The 16,144-nt window shown below is 29.1% G+C and overlaps 1 protein-coding gene across 1 annotated transcript; it reads left to right on the top strand.

The window, feature by feature from the left end:
• The first annotated feature begins 1,872 nt into the window (after positions 1-1,872).
• On the top strand, positions 1,873-5,780 carry LOC107428632 (uncharacterized protein At4g28440). The gene is made up of 3 exons (XM_048466555.2): positions 1,873-2,030; positions 2,914-3,147; positions 5,173-5,780. Exons 2-3 carry the CDS (start codon positions 2,925-2,927, stop codon positions 5,361-5,363), a joined length of 414 nt encoding a protein of 137 aa, XP_048322512.1. The 5' UTR covers positions 1,873-2,030; positions 2,914-2,924; the 3' UTR covers positions 5,364-5,780.
• The last annotated feature ends 10,364 nt before the right edge of the window (positions 5,781-16,144 follow it).

Below are 16,144 nucleotides of genomic sequence, written 5' to 3' on the forward strand. Positions count from 1 at the left end.
GTATTCTCTTTTGTTTTTTGCTTTTTATTTTGTTTTTTTTTTTTTTTTTTTGGTGCTTTTTTCCGCCAAACACGTTGCATATGATTGTGTGGATGTTATCACTTCTGTTACCATCACTCAACCACTGGTCAATTGACACGTCATAACTAAATTGGAAAATGGCATTTTTGTTTTTCTCTTTAGAAGGTCCTCGTATTAATTGACTTCACTTAAAAAAAAAAACAATCAAACAAACAATATAATGTTTTGTTTGAATTCTTTTATTTAATTTTGGTTTTGAAACAAATTTGTGATTTAAGATATATAAGAAATTGATAAAAAAAAAAAGAAAGAAAGAAAAAAAGAGGATACATGAGAAGCTATTGAATCTCCAATCACAAAATAAATAAAATAAGAGAACAATATACTAATTTAAAATTATTTTTACTAATAAAATAGGTAATTTTGGTAATAACTACCTCGAGTTGTTTTTTCATTTTTATTATTTGCTTTTTTTATTTTTAGTTAGTCGTAACTCTCGTTAATTGTTTTTTCTTTTTTTCTTTTTTTGATAAACTATATGTGTTTGTGTGTATATATATTATTTTATTATTCTTATAATATTTATTTTTATTTTATGGATAATATTCAGATTAGCTCATTCTGTTATGTTATTTCTCTTTTATTTTAACAAAAAGACCTTTATTAACAAATTAAAATATAACCTTTTTTTCCTTTTCTATTTCTGTTTTCTTTTTTTGGTAATTATTTCTGTTTTCAATTTAAGCTCTTTTCGTTTTCTTGTAGAAATGCATCTTTATTTTATAAAATTATAATACAGCCCTTTATATTTTATTTCTGTTTCAGTTTAGCCAATTCATTAATGAAAATATTAGTTAACCTATATTATTCTATTATCAAATTTATTTACACTGGTTTCCAAGAAAATAAAAGATTCCTGCCTTGCTTGGTGGTATACATGGATTAAATAAAAAGAAAAATTGTTGTTTAAAACAATGCACAAGATAAAATAAAAATATAAAATATTAAAAAGTTTACATATATATATATATATACACGAATAAATTTGAAGATCATTTTGAGAACATATATATATATATATATATATATATTTACTAACATATTGACAAACATAAAGGTTAAAGCGAAACAAAAATTAAAAAAAAACAAATAAATAAAGGTAACAGTGCAATTTTGCAAAATATTGATATTGCAATTAGTTAAAATAAAGATGCATTTTTATTTTTAAAAAAATACAAATATAGGGGTTAATTTGAAATTTACCTTATTTATTTTATTAGGATTTTGATATCAATGTCCCTAACATTTTTAAAATTTTTGCATTTCTCTTGTATATGGAATTAGCACTATTGCCTCTTGAAATTCATAAACGATACATCAGTACTTCAAAATCTTCGCCTTTTGAGTTTTTAATTGTTGAAATGCATGTGCATTATCCAAAAAAAGATTTTTTTTTTTTTCTAAATAGGATATGATTAAAATGGAAATTTTATTATAGTTAATGTAATTTGACAATAGCAAAGTCATAGTTAATGAAATTTCTAAAAATATTTTGGACTAATGGTGCCATTGTTTATAAACTCTATAGGACAATGATGTTAATTCAAGTACTACATGAGGTAAAAATTACAAATAATGATAAAATTTGGGAGGTTATTATTGCAAAAAGAAAACCCTTATTTTATTTGTCCTTCTTGGAGGAGGAGAAGGGGGAGTTTGTTTTTTTGTTTTATTTATTATTATTATTATTTTTAATATATACAACGTTATATGTCAAAAAGGTGGATATGTTTTGTTAGGTACGAGATAGAGAAAATTTATGCAACTTGGACTTAAAAAGAACTGTGACGTGTACGGTGAAGATCGGTCCTCTTGCGATTGAAAATCAGCAGTCACTATTTAATACAAAACCCTCATTCTCCTTTCTCGACCCGACTGTGACGGCTACGTTTCTCAGTTAGATCTCTCCGATTCTCAAATCCTCGATTCGGCTCTGCGATCTCTCAAAGGTATGACCCTAATTTTCTTCTTCTGAATGATCTTTTACATTCTTTTCCTTATATTCGATTCGGTACAAAAGAATTGTGTTTTTGGAAATTGATTTTTTTTTTAGCTCTTAAAAAAAAAAATTGTTGTTGGAAACGATTGAAGGTTAGACAGATCTTTGATATGGATTATGATTTTTCCTTGATATTCTTAACTTGATCTATTTCTTTTTTCGTCGAAAACTGAAATATCTGTAGGAAAAAAAAAAGAAAAGAAAGAAAATGAGATTCTTTACCCTTTAATTAATTATTTTTTGTACGGAAAGTTTACCAAGCTACGAATTGTACATATTGGATCTTCAACTGATGTATTCGTAAGCTTTGTTTGGTTAGTGGGAAAATGTGAGGAAGAAAAAGGATTTATAGCATCTGAATCTCATCTTTTGCATTCCCAAATAATTAAAGATAAGCCAAATGGTTGAAAGTGATCTGGAAACCGACAACGGTTAGCCAGATGGTTAAGGTCTGTTAACTTATTGTTTGCCGTCTCTGAACTCTAGACTGTGGAAAGCTGAGGTCTGAAAATATTTTTACTGCCTATTATTTCTTTGCGTCTTTTCGGAGATGGTTTTAAGTTTATCGGGTATGATTTTTCGCACTGGTATATCTGAGAAAAGGGATGAATTTATAATTGAAACTTGCATTAAACTAAATTGTCTCATTTTCATGTAGATATGCATTGTTTTACTTTCGTTGGAACAGTATTTTGACCAGCTTTAGTTTAACAACTAATTGGAAAGAATGTTATACGATCATTCTATTTTGCTGGATATATATTCTTCTATTTGCATTCGTACCCTATTTTTGTGCATTTTTTCTCAAATCTTTCATACAATTGTTTCTGAAGGTTATCAAAAGATGGCAGAATCTAAACCAGGTTTGAGGAAACCGGTATTCACTAAGGTTGACCAACTCCGACCTGGCACCAGTGGGCACACTCTCACAGTAAAGGTTGTTAGTACTAAGATGGTTTTGCAGAAGGGCCGAGCTGATGGTCCTCAAGTGCGCCAAATGCGAATTGCTGAATGCTTAGTAGGAGATGAGACAGGAATGATTATCTTCACAGCTAGAAATGACCAAGGTGTGTGGATGTGGTTGATACTATTGATTTTAAAGCTTACACTATACTTTCATGTTCTTTTAACATCAAATATGAATGGAAACATTATTAATTATTATTTGTGGTTTTGTTCCTTGTTTTATCTGTTATATTGGTACATCACTATGGCATTTTGTGCTTAAGGTCTGAATTTTTGGTCCTTCAGATTATGGATCCTACAAATAGTCCTGCACTTTTAATTCTGTATTCTTGTTTTTGCACTTTTTTAATTTGATGCGAATGTCCTTACTGCTTTTGTAACTATATTTCCAGTCATAAGCAGTTGTGTAGAGAATGTTTGGTTATGCATGTGAATGAATTTGAATCTGTGCAATAAATGTATCGTGTAGTTGACGCAATGTTCTCGTGGAGATTGGTGTCTGCATCTGCTGGTATTCAAGATGATAAGCATAGCTGCTGTGTTTCCATTTGATTCTGCTGATTAATGGACAGGAACTATTAATTTAAATAGTCGATGCTTAGGAATATGACTAGCTTCTTAAGGATTTTGCTTCCTGAAAAGTGTTTTATTTTTCTTTGATGATGAGTTTTGCTTGGATACTTAATTAATTTAGCTTCTGCCTCATTACAAAATGGTTTTAATTTTTCTTTTGTTTTTCTTTTCCCCCCTTCTTGTTCTTCTCTCTCTCTCTCTCTTCTTTTGAAATCATCAATTAGTCATGTTATTGTTGACTTGTCTTCATACTTGCATGTAATTCCTTTATTTTCCTATCACATATTGTAGTCTAAGTTTATTTTAGTGTGTCTCAGTACTTTTTGTCATTCTGGTTCCTTTTTCTTGTCGTGTGAGATGTGGGTTTCATTCCAGAGTTTTTTATTTTTATTTTTTATTGTTTGGGTCTTGTTTTTGTTTTTCTCCTTTTGTAATGCATAAACGAAAGGGTGTAGTCAAATCTGGGCCAATAGTGTAGGCGACTGAAAAAGGTTTTTGGTGTTGGCTTCCTATTTACATTTTCTGGTTAAGCTATTTTTGTGTTACCTGTATTTTTACGCTGATACTTCCAATAATATCATTTTGCTTAGGGTAGGATCCCAAAATTTTGTGAGCATGTCATAGTATTTTTCACTTAAGTTATCCGAAATTGGATTTAGGATGTGGACAAGAGGATGGGTAGCAAAAATTCTATGAAGTGGAAGATTGGGAGGTCCTTTATAAAAGTATTTTAAATATTTGTAGTAATTAATATGAATTCTTAGATGTTAGGAGGGCTAGCAGCAATGCTTTTTGATATGCAATTTTTCTATTTTGGAATCTGGAATGCCATTTACTTATGGTTCTGAGGTCTTGTAGAATGTAAATTATTGTGATAAATTGATTTGTATTTTTTCCAGTGATTTAATGGTTTGCTTTATATATGCCGCAGTCTGCACCATCTGATATTTATTTGCTTTCTTTATATATTTGGAGTCTTTTTCACTTGTATGTTGTCTATGAAGGTGAGCATTGGGGTTTTGTTTTTTCATCAACAAGTCAAAACCTTAAATCTTGATTTAGTTTGTTTTATTTTGTGGAAGCTGATATATGTAGCAAGTGAATTTCTATGTACCAAATATATGCAGTTATTACTTGTCTTAGTAATTATGTTATTTTGTTCTGGTTGAGAGCATAAGTTCACAGGTCGGGGTTGAGTATAGTTATTATTTATTGCAAGGCAAATAAGTTACATAAATAGAAGAAGTCGGTATTTTTCCTGTGTAATTATTTATTAAACACATGAAATTATTTTTCTTTTACGGAATATACAGAATTTGGCCATTAACATGAATAATGTGAAAAGACGTATGTCTTTATCTAAGTTGTGCATGATCTTCTGGCCTAACATGGCTAAGCATGATCTTACATCAGAATCTTGCCCAGTGTATACACTTGTTTATGCCTTCTAGTTCTAGAATCGTTGGTTTAATGGAGCTTCAAATGTTGTAGCTTCCCAATATATGTTTGATGAATTTCCTCATTCATATTTGGTTTGGTATGATGTTGTTTAGTGGACTTGATGAAAGAGGGAAGTACTGTTGTCCTGCGGAATGCTAAAATCGATATGTTCAAAGGATCAATGAGGCTTGCTGTGGACAAATGGGGCCGTGTAGAAGTCACGGAACCTGCTGATTTCACTGTGAAAGAAGATAACAACCTGTCACTGATTGAATATGAACTTGTGAACGTAGTTGAAGAGTGACATTTCGGGGATGTTATTCACTCTACGTTGCCTCGAAAAAAAAAATAAAAAATAAAAAGAAATCCAACCAAGAAGTACTGTTCTCTAAGGGGCATCTGATATCCAAAACGTTCGTGAAAGTTTTACTTGTAGGAAGAAGAAATCTAGAAGCTAGTAGTACCCAAGTTGCCTGTTACCTTGCCGTGCAGCAAAAATGGTGGCTCTCTATGTTGAACCTCCAAACAAAGAAGATGGTGATGGTTTAGTTGATTGAGGGAGAGCTGGCTTTTTTGATTTGGCCTTTTTCTGCTTATTATCTATTTATTTTTGGATGGCATATACAAAGATATACTATGAAATGTATGTCTCTCTATACTTTGTATAATTCGGTATGATTTTGCGTGCTGCTTAATATTTGCATATCAAGTTTATCGTATATGTCTACATTTGTACATCAGAATGCCTTGGTTTCTTGGGAAAGTTCTTGAAAGTTGTGGCATTTTGCTCGTTTTCCCTCTTATGTTAATTTTAGTTTATCAATCCCATAAACTAAATGAATTTTCTGTTACTTTAGTACATAGTCATGGTCAGGACCGGTTAAAGAAAAGGGTACCAAATGAAAAATGAAGATTTCATACGAAAACAGGGTAAGTTTATTTAACCCTCCAAGCTATTGGCGTTTTGCAATTTGACAAATAAATTTAATGGAAATAACTAGAAGTGTAATGATTTATGTATTTCTGTTTAAAAAATTTTATATGATATTGTTTGTGTGTGTATGGCTAATTTTGTTAAATTTATTACAGATAATGTATTCTTAGATTAAGCTTGGAAGAAAGACTAATTTATGACTTTAAAAAAATAAAATTTGGAGTGAAGTGTAAGGGTAGAATATGGTCCCCAACAATAATTCTCGAAAATCTAAACCTTTCAATGAAACATTTTCAGCAAGCAATTTTGTTAACTACAGCTTTCTTCTTCACAAAAAGATAATTTTAATTCAGGCGAAAGTCCAAAGTTTTTAACCAAGATTCTTGGTGGAATTCTTTGGCTCTTCCGTTTGGGATGAATACAAGAATTTATACAACGTGGTGAGAGAGAAATGAGTAGGTAGATCACACAGTTCTGGTTTTACTTGATTAAAAAATGGAAAATTTTGTTTGTGGTTCTTGGAATGAGAGTTGTTAGGTTTGTTTATAGATTTCCATTGCAAGACAAAAACAAAAACCAAAACCAAAACCCAATGTAAAAGAAAAAAAACAAAACAGATATAGGTTATCCATGAGCAAGAGAAGTGTACCTACTCTTGCAGTCAGTGTTTTTTTTTTTTTTTTTTTTTTTTTTTGCTTGAACTTGCAGTCAGTGGTTTAATTATGCAGAAATAGGATTACAAATAAGTGGAATGTGTTGCATCGCTGGAGCACCATCAGGCCCTACTCATATATACATATTCCATGCCATCATCTTTGTCTTTGCACAACTAGGACTCCACCTCCATTCATTATCATGTACCCCTTCAAAACTAGTGATATATAGGACCACCCCACATGCCAAAGTAATGGAATATTTTAAAAACCCTAAAATAAAAAGCATAAATTCTATAATAAGCTTACCAAAAAGAAAATTTTGAAAAATAAAAATCCAAGCATACATGGCAATTACGTTTGACAGACGTCACAACAGCGTATGCCTCATTTTGTAATGCTTTAGAGCTAGATTATGACTTATCACCTTCTTCTATTCTTTTTTCATTGATTGTATATAGATCCTTTTCTTCCTCTTTTAGTGCCTTTTTATTTTTTTATTTTTTTTCCCTTCTTTTTTTCTTTTCCCTCGTTGAAATGAAGTGAAAATTTATGCTTTGCTTGGTCTTGGTGGGTATTCATGATTATGTTGTGGATGCTCAACTTGGTCATAAGTTTTCTTTAGACCAAACTCATCTTATTGGTGGCCTTTTTGTATCCATTTTTTTTTTCTTTTTTTATCTGTCATTCTTTAATATTCATTACTGCAAGTCTAATAGATATTGATAAAGAACGAGAAGTATTAAACAAATTGCAAAATCAGTTCTTTTTCAAGAGTATTTTTAATCCACAACCTATATCTAGGATTGTATATAGGTATATAAATTAAACTATCCTATTCATGAAGACCCCATTTTTATTTCATTTAAAATTTTCCTTCTATTGAGTTGAAAAACAATATATTTCAAATATGCTATTCCTCTTTTTGCATTCTGACATATTTGAAATTTCAACAATCTTTTTTATATATGCTTTTGAAAAAAGATATACACAATCTTGAGAAGCCACTTGTCAGTCTGCTTTAATAATTATCTTTTTTTTTTTTTTTCTTTCTTTTCTTTTTGGGGTAAATACTGCTTTAATAATTATCTATTCTGGTGTGAGGTTGCTGAGTTTATGTTGGGAATATTTTGGAAAATGGAGGGCTCATTTTAACAGCTCAGCTCTTTAATTTCAAAATGCAGAATTGGCGGGTTAAACTTGATGATTGGTTGAAGGGCCTTAAGACTAGAAGAACTTCCAACTTGGTCTTTTTTTAAGACATTGCATTAGTTAAGCTTGATTGCACCATATGAACTGGCTCATAATTACTTTAAAAAAATGGTCAATTTTGTATATCCTTGATACATAGGCTGTACAGCTTTGAAACATGGAAAACAGGATTTTATAATTTTATTCTAAGAAAGGAGGCTGATCTTTCTCTTTTCACTCTAAGCTGTCGAGTCTCTGTGTCTCTAAGACTATGGACCTATTATCTAGAACAAAGGAGAACAGTCTTAACTGAGATACTCTGTTTCAATGGATATAATAAAGAATATATGTAAGCGCAAGTCGTTGTAGTAGGTAGAATCTTTCTAAATATAAGTGTAAACCTGATCTAAATTAGTGGAAGTAGTTGTCGATTTTGCTCAAAATGGGGTTGACATGTGGGGGCACATGAAGGAGCTTAAGGCTTAAAAGAAGCTAATGGAAATTTTCTAGATCCAAATCAAGAAGATAAGGACTCTTATTGATTCACAGATTATACAATTGAGCTATTATTTTTCCACAGGAAAAAAAAAGAAAAGAAAATACCCATTTGAATATTGATCATTGTCTTCTTTGCTAATAAATCAACAACCAAAAATATCTTTTAATCATTCATTCCATTACTGCATAAAAATAATGAAACATCCCAGATTCAAATTCAAGATCATTGATTAAAAAAATAGTGACAAATATCACTCGACTGTACCGAGGAGACATTATGTTAATATACTTAATGAAAATTAGCAACCAAAGTCTATATGATTTAAAATCAATAAACATTAGTCAACCCACATGAAGGAAAACTAATTATGCAGTCCCTTGTCCTTTCTCATCTGTTTTGTGGATTCAACATTAGCCGTCGCTAGCTATAAGCCTAGAAAGCTTAGTTCCATATGTGTTTTCTTGGATTTGGAGCTTATCAGGCTTCAGAGGGATAAACAAATAGAGATTTTTTTTCTCTTTTGTTTTCTTTGTAAAATTAACTTAGAGGAATTTGATATGAACACGAATGCTATCCTCTCTATATAAAGAAAAATGTGAGTGTTATTTTGGGTCAGCTGGTATTATGCCCACAAATTGAAAAGGCCTTTTTTTTTCACTATTTCAGAAAGCCACTGATTATAGGATTCTCTATACATATGTTAATATACTTAATGAAAATTAGCAACCAAAGTCTATATGATTTAAAATCAATAAACATTAGTCAACCCACACGAAGGAAAACCTTTTGGAAATTCACATGAAGGAAAACTAATTATGCAGTCCCTTGTCCTTTCTCATCTGTTTTGTGGATTCAATATTAGCCGTTGCTAGCTATAAGCCTAGAAAGCTAAGTTCCATATGTGTTTTCTTGGATTTGGAGCTTATCAGGCTTCAGAGAGATAAACAAATAGAAATTTTTTTTCTCTTTTGTTTTCTTTGTAAAAATAACTTAGTGGAATTTGATATGAACACGAATGTTATCCACTCTATATAAAGAAAAATGTGAGTTTATTTTGGGTCAGCTGGTATTATGCCCAGAAATTGAAAAGGCCTTTTTTTTTTCACTATTTCAGAAAGCCACTGATTATAGGATTCTCTATGAGCATCTAATCTAACCGAAGAATCGGTTTCTCCTTTTTTCAAATTGCAGCTGATTTTCATTTTTTTAGCAATTGGCCCAGACGAAGACAAGAGAGAATGAGGGAGAACCAGCGTGTGAGATATTGATATGCAGCAAACACACTAGTGCTGAATATATAATACATTTTCAGTACTCATAAATAATAATAAAAATGAACTATATATATATATATATATATATATAAGTAAAACCATTTTAGAGAGAAACAGATGGAGAGAGAGATTCAACGCGGTTTGAATCTTTGAGGAGGAGGACAAGAAAAAAAAATAGACTTAATTATATACTTTTAATATGTATAACGCGGAAACAGTAATGCCAGAAATTGTTATCTATAGAGGATTTCCACCACAGCCAAGATCAATCTCCCTTTTGTTGTTTTCTGTAATTATATATATTCTTCTATATATACAAATTTTTTATTTACAGTGACCAAGTTCGTACAATATTGATGTGTGTATATACGATTTTTCTTACGGGTTGCCTAGTTATGCTAATAGTTGTATGTATTAGAACTCAGCAGTGTAAATGGTAAAACGGTCAACATAAATTACGCAACATCATTCATCAACATCATTCACCGTAACAAAGTTGTATGTATATTAAATTGGTTTTGCGATAAAAATTATATATTTTTTCCGCGTTTCTCACACCATAAACAGATACCAACTTTGTTTATTGTAGTTATAAAATTGTTGTCATTCATTTAATCGTTTTCAATATATATTATATATATATATAAATTATATATTTTTTTCGCGTTTCTCATCCCACAAACAGATACCAACTTTGCTTATTGTAGTTATAAAATTGTTGTCATTAATTTTATCGTTTTCAATATATATATATATATATATAGAAAAATTCTATGATCCAGACGATCCATATGCGGACCACATCAAAACCGATATTTTTTGAAACAAAATATCAGCTTTGCTTTATGTATGTGTATACAATATACACAATAAAAATGGTATTTTTTTTTTTAAAAAAACACCAAAATACATCGATTTTGATATGATCCACACCATAGAATACTTTATATATATATATATTTATATATGGAGATTATATATCTATATGAAAAATTTATTATATAGATATTTATACTATAAAAATTTATATCTGTATTTATACAATTTTATAGTATGAATATCTCCACTATAAAATCTATAAAAAAAACTATATGTATATATATAAATATATGTATTGTTTTTGTTTTAAAAAAAACAGTTCAATATGAAAGGATATGCCAAGTGCATAAGGCATGGATAGAGAAATACTATACATATATGATGCGAGAATGATTGGTGTCTGGGGTAATTTAAATGAAATCAACAACTTTATACCTAACCTGACTTAAGCTACTCAACGAATTAGGACTCCGGGAAGATTATACATAGAAAATTGATATGGTATGTATTCATGAAAATCATTTGGAGTGAGTATATCGGCTATCAGAGAAAGAAAAAAAAAAAAAAATCAATTAACATTTGAAAATTTTTCCATCAACTAGGTGGAAATGTTACAGTCCATATCATGTTATCTCTAATAAACTATTGGTAAATATATATGCAAATGTATGTGTAATGGTTTAACTATCTTCATAAGATTTTAGATTGTTTCAAAATTTAAAAATGTATTTGTGGTTCCTCACATCTGCAGAGGATTTAATTTATTTGAACAAAATTTTAACATTTTATTAAATCTAAATGGAACTAATAATACATTTTTAAAATCATCATATTGATATAATATAAATTTGACTATATATATAATATTTTCATATTTTAATGGCAACACAATTATGGATGGGTTTCCTTAACTAGGAAAACATATGTGGTCATCGTAACTCTTTTAATCTTTAAAAGAGAGAGAGAGAGATTGCTCAATTTGAAAGGATTTTTTTGGTATGCTTGGGAAGTTTATAACATATTCAAAATTAAGGTAAATAAATGCAGCTGTACCATTTGCCTATATATGAATAAGAAAACAAAATGATCTACAAGAATAAAAATCAAAATCACAGGTATTGAACATGTAAATTAAAAGTAAAGCACTAGAAAGCAACTCTCCAATTGATAACAATTTTTTGTCACACACACACACACACACAGTGATGAGTCAATTAATTGATAACAATTTTTTGTCACACACACACACACACAGACACACACAGACAGAGATATATATGCATAGGTTGGTCATGATCAAAGGTGAATTCAATTGAAACAAAATAATATGCCTGCGCCATAACCATCCTAACCCATGTTCCAACCAATGTACCGCCACATTTAATGGATTTATTGATTTTGTCATTTTTTTTTTCTCCGTTCTGCAAAAATATTAAAGAGCATTGAATATTGACCTGAAAAGAAAGGATGTGATTGGGTTTATCCGTATCAAACCAACAGGTCAAGATAAATGAATAATTAATAAATCAGAATTTGTTAGGATTTTGAAGATTGGATTATTAATTTTTTCTATTAACCCCGCAACAAAAGTAAAAAAAAGGAAATTGTAGATATAATAACTAAAAAAACCCCATGATGAACAAGTTGACACTCATAAATAATCTTTTTGAACTATTAAAATAACAAAAAAAAAAAAAAAAAGGCCCAAGAACTATGATAATGTATAACACATTGCTCCTTCAAACCAATTGTATACTAAAACTTATTTTAATATGCCATAAATACTTTTTTTTCATATTCACTATACTATTTTTCAAATAATTTAATCCAAACTTCTTTTTACCGTCAAAATATTAGGATTAAACTTTTTTATAGTAAAAATAATAAAAATAACATTTTGTTTTAAAAAATATTTTATTCAGAAAATATTAAAAGTAATATTTTGTTAAAAAAATATTAAAAATAATATTTTCTTCAAAAATATTACAAAAAACATTTTCTTAAAAATAATATTTTCTTCAAAAAATATTTAACGTTAATATTAATTAATTGAATTTATTCTTTATGGAAATATTAAATAGTTTTAAATTTTAAAATTTTTATAGACTTTGTTGTTAGGATAAATTTGTCTTGATATACACCTTTTCTTTAAGTTGTAAATTTATAATAGTTTGAAGTTTCTTTTTTTCCCCCATAATATTAGGACATTATCTGTAAGTGTCCAGAGGGGTTTTGTAACTTAAATGAAGCAGTTTGCATTATCATTTGGGGCATGCAATGAAATGAACATATGTGAGCTATCTTCTATTTTCTTTCTACTTTCTTAATGAAGAAAGTAGGTCAAATAAATGTGATGGACACAACTACTTAAGCGTTATGGGCGGAAAATCAATCATGAAAGTGATGAACTTGGATTAGCCATTCTTTTTGAATTTTGGGTTGCAATACTTTGAAAAAATATTGGAGTACTGACAAAGTTTTCAATATAATTGACAAAAGGTGAAGTTTTTTGTGGTCCAGTAATTTTTTATTTTTATTTTTTTGAATTTAGTGATCGTGCATCCCTAAAATGATTAAGGGAAAAAAATAAAGAAAAAAAAGAAAGAAAAACCTGCAAAAAGCAGTTTTTCTATATCAAATTTGATAAGAAATTAAACATTGGAAATTCTATGATGAGGACGGTTCGTATGAAGATTGCAGTATTAGTGACGGTTTTTCATAGTATTAACGACGGTTTCTTAAAAAATTGTCACCAATACTATGAAAAACCGTCACCAATACTGTAGTCCGCATGAACACCATCTACACCATAGACGAACTGATTAAACATATATATATATATATATGTACCTGGCTACCAGTGCTTTCACTTTTCAGCTATGAATGCTTTTTAACTTTGTTCAATCTGTCTTATATATATTTTGATTAAATTCTCATTTGTCCAAAAGGGATTTAATCCAAAGATGTAAATTCCCTTGAAATACTAATGGAGGAAAAATGATGGACCAGTCATCCTATATACATTTCAAATTCACATACGACTGCATGTATATTCTTGTCAAAGTCTTATATATATATATAAATCCTTTAGTATACCAAACCCATATGCAGTATTTATGTTATGCTCATAAAATAATATAAACTTAATTTCAGCACTAGTCAATTCTGCAAGAACATGTGTTGTCTTTCTGCAATGATCCTCATTTGAATCAAACAGCATGACTAGTACTCTCATCATTCATCACATTAATGTACAAAGTTTTTCTTTCATTTCTTCTATCCCTAACCCTGGTCCGCCCACTATTAATGCTCATATTGTGCCTGTAAATTATTACTTAATTTACACTAAATTTATATTCCATTCTCCAAGGGCATTGTCTTTCAAAAAATAACTGCCAAAATATATTTATATATAAAAAAAAACTATTTTTTCTATACATCAATTTAACCCTTTAAATACTAAAGAGTGCTACACAATTACACAATTAAGAATATTAATAGTTAACAACTTAGTGTAAACAAAAATTGTTTATATTTCCCTCCTTAGCATTACTCATGAATGAGTTTCAATAAATAATGATGGTTCTCGAATTTTTATCCTATTAATTAAAGTCTAAGCACTTTATCAACTCATCTATTACTATTTAGATTTTTTTTTTTTTGGGGTTAAAATTTATAATATATTATTAGAGATTATCGTTTTGAATTGGTAAACTAATCGTACTGTTTGAGAATGAAAATATGAAAAGTTTGGAAATGATTCAAAATGTTGGTGCATAAACAAAGATGGCTATAAACAACACAAGCAATTTGAGTCCCACGTGTCTATCTACCAAAACATATGGGCCCATTCTCATCCACATTTGTTTGTCACAAACTCACCAAAGGAAGGGTCCAGATCAAGTTTAAAAAGTTACCAAATTATCATCTTCCTTTTTGTCATTTGGGCGTATTTCGTGTCACATGTGAGTTTATATATAAATATAATATATATATATATATATTATATTTATATATATGATTCATTTCAATTACCATCAACCATACACAAACAAATGTTTAACCCCCTTTTCCCTTTTTATTTCATGTTGATTTTTCTTTTTCTTTTTTTTTTTGGGGCTAAGAATGATGAAACATTATTAATTACAAAGTCATAAATTTATTTTATAATTTTTTTCAAATAAAAAAACATTTATCTACCCATTAATTATATATTTATATATAGGAGTTTGATCTATTGAACAATGTTGTTAACTCATTCGAATCACCATTGAAGTGATACCATATTAAAATAGGGAAAAGATAAAATATAAAAAATTCATATTTTTATTTTTTTATCCAATGATTTCACTCAATCCCTTCATAATTTGCTAATCCTATTACATAAGATATACTATATATAACTACCATATTATTGTAAACATCACATCATTGCCATTTCTGTACATCATGATAATATAAAGAAAATAATAGTACTTTCATTCTCAATTTTTCTTTTAATTTTAAAACAATAACAGAATAGCTAGAAGGATGACCTTTTAACACGAGAAAACGAAATCTTAAAATATATCAAAGGAATAAAGAAAATTACCGAAACAAAGAAATTGATGAATTAATTAGTGAATTTTAATAGGGACCATTTTTGCATATGATTTGTAATATATATACATGTAAATCCAAGTGATACATTTTTCAACTAATGGACCGAAAACCTTGTTGTTGATACATGATGGACGTGATGAAAGTATGAAACATGGTACCGAAAATAGCCTTGTCATGGTAGTTAGAATTACAAGGATTGCCATTATCACGAGCCTTGTCACTGTCCATGATGGTGCAGGTCATGTTTAATCAATCTAATAATGCATGTTGGAAAGAGGGATCACGAAAAGATTCTAAAAAAACAAAATTACAACACAACCAAAAAAAAAAAAAAAAAAATTAAAAAAAAAAAATGCCACAGCGCCAAAACGCGTCAAATTAGAAAATCTTATACGAAGAGCGACACCTTGACTAATTAGATATCTCCACGTTTCATTTAAAACACGGCTTTGAGAGCTACCACTCTTTTTTCAACTTAGAATAAAAGGTTTTTTTTTAATTATTTTATTACTATTTTTAATTTTTATTTTATATTCAACACCCTTTTTACTAAAGAGTCAGAGCTCACTTTGTAGCCTTGGACTCCTCCACCAATTAAATAATATTCTCATTTGGAAAGACTTTAATGAATATGGAATTGATTAAACAAAATAACAAAAAATCGATTTGGGGATATTCATGAATTAATGATTTGTATAATAATTTTTTTTCTCTCTATCTTTTTTTTTTTTTTTTTGTGCCCTTTTTACAAGTGGGGTCATTTTTATTACTCTGTTTCTCATTGTATTTTTCAGTGTTAGACAAAAACTTTTGGTGATTCTTTTTAAAAGAAAACATGAATTTTTGATGTTTGTTAACGTATGCAAAGACAAATTTCTAGAATGTTTATGGGTGACTGCCTAGGGTTTATTATTATTATTGTTTTATTTTTTTTTAATTTATTGTATTTTATTTTAATTGGGTTGGGACCCATTACTTCTTGGTATTGATTACAGCTGGAATTTACCTGCACTTGTAATCTTTTTTACTTCTATCAATTTTAGTGTACAATTTTTAGATGAGAATATAATTATTGATATAAAATATTTAGTTAAGGGTGTTTAGATTTTAGGA

This window comes from Ziziphus jujuba, chromosome 12 (genome assembly GCF_031755915.1).
Source record: "Ziziphus jujuba cultivar Dongzao chromosome 12, ASM3175591v1".
In the NCBI taxonomy this organism is placed as follows: Eukaryota; Viridiplantae; Streptophyta; class Magnoliopsida; order Rosales; family Rhamnaceae; genus Ziziphus; species Ziziphus jujuba.

What these genes read in the sequence shown, in the direction of transcription:
- LOC107428632 (XM_048466555.2), top strand. Translation starts at nt 2,925, where the DNA reads ATGGCAGAATCTAAACCAGGTTTGAGGAAACCGGTATTCACTAAGGTT. An exon ending in CACAGCTAGAAATGACCAAG is followed by an intron (nt 3,148 to 5,172) that starts GTGTGTGGATGT and finishes GATGTTGTTTAG; the next exon opens with TGGACTTGATGAAAGAGGGA.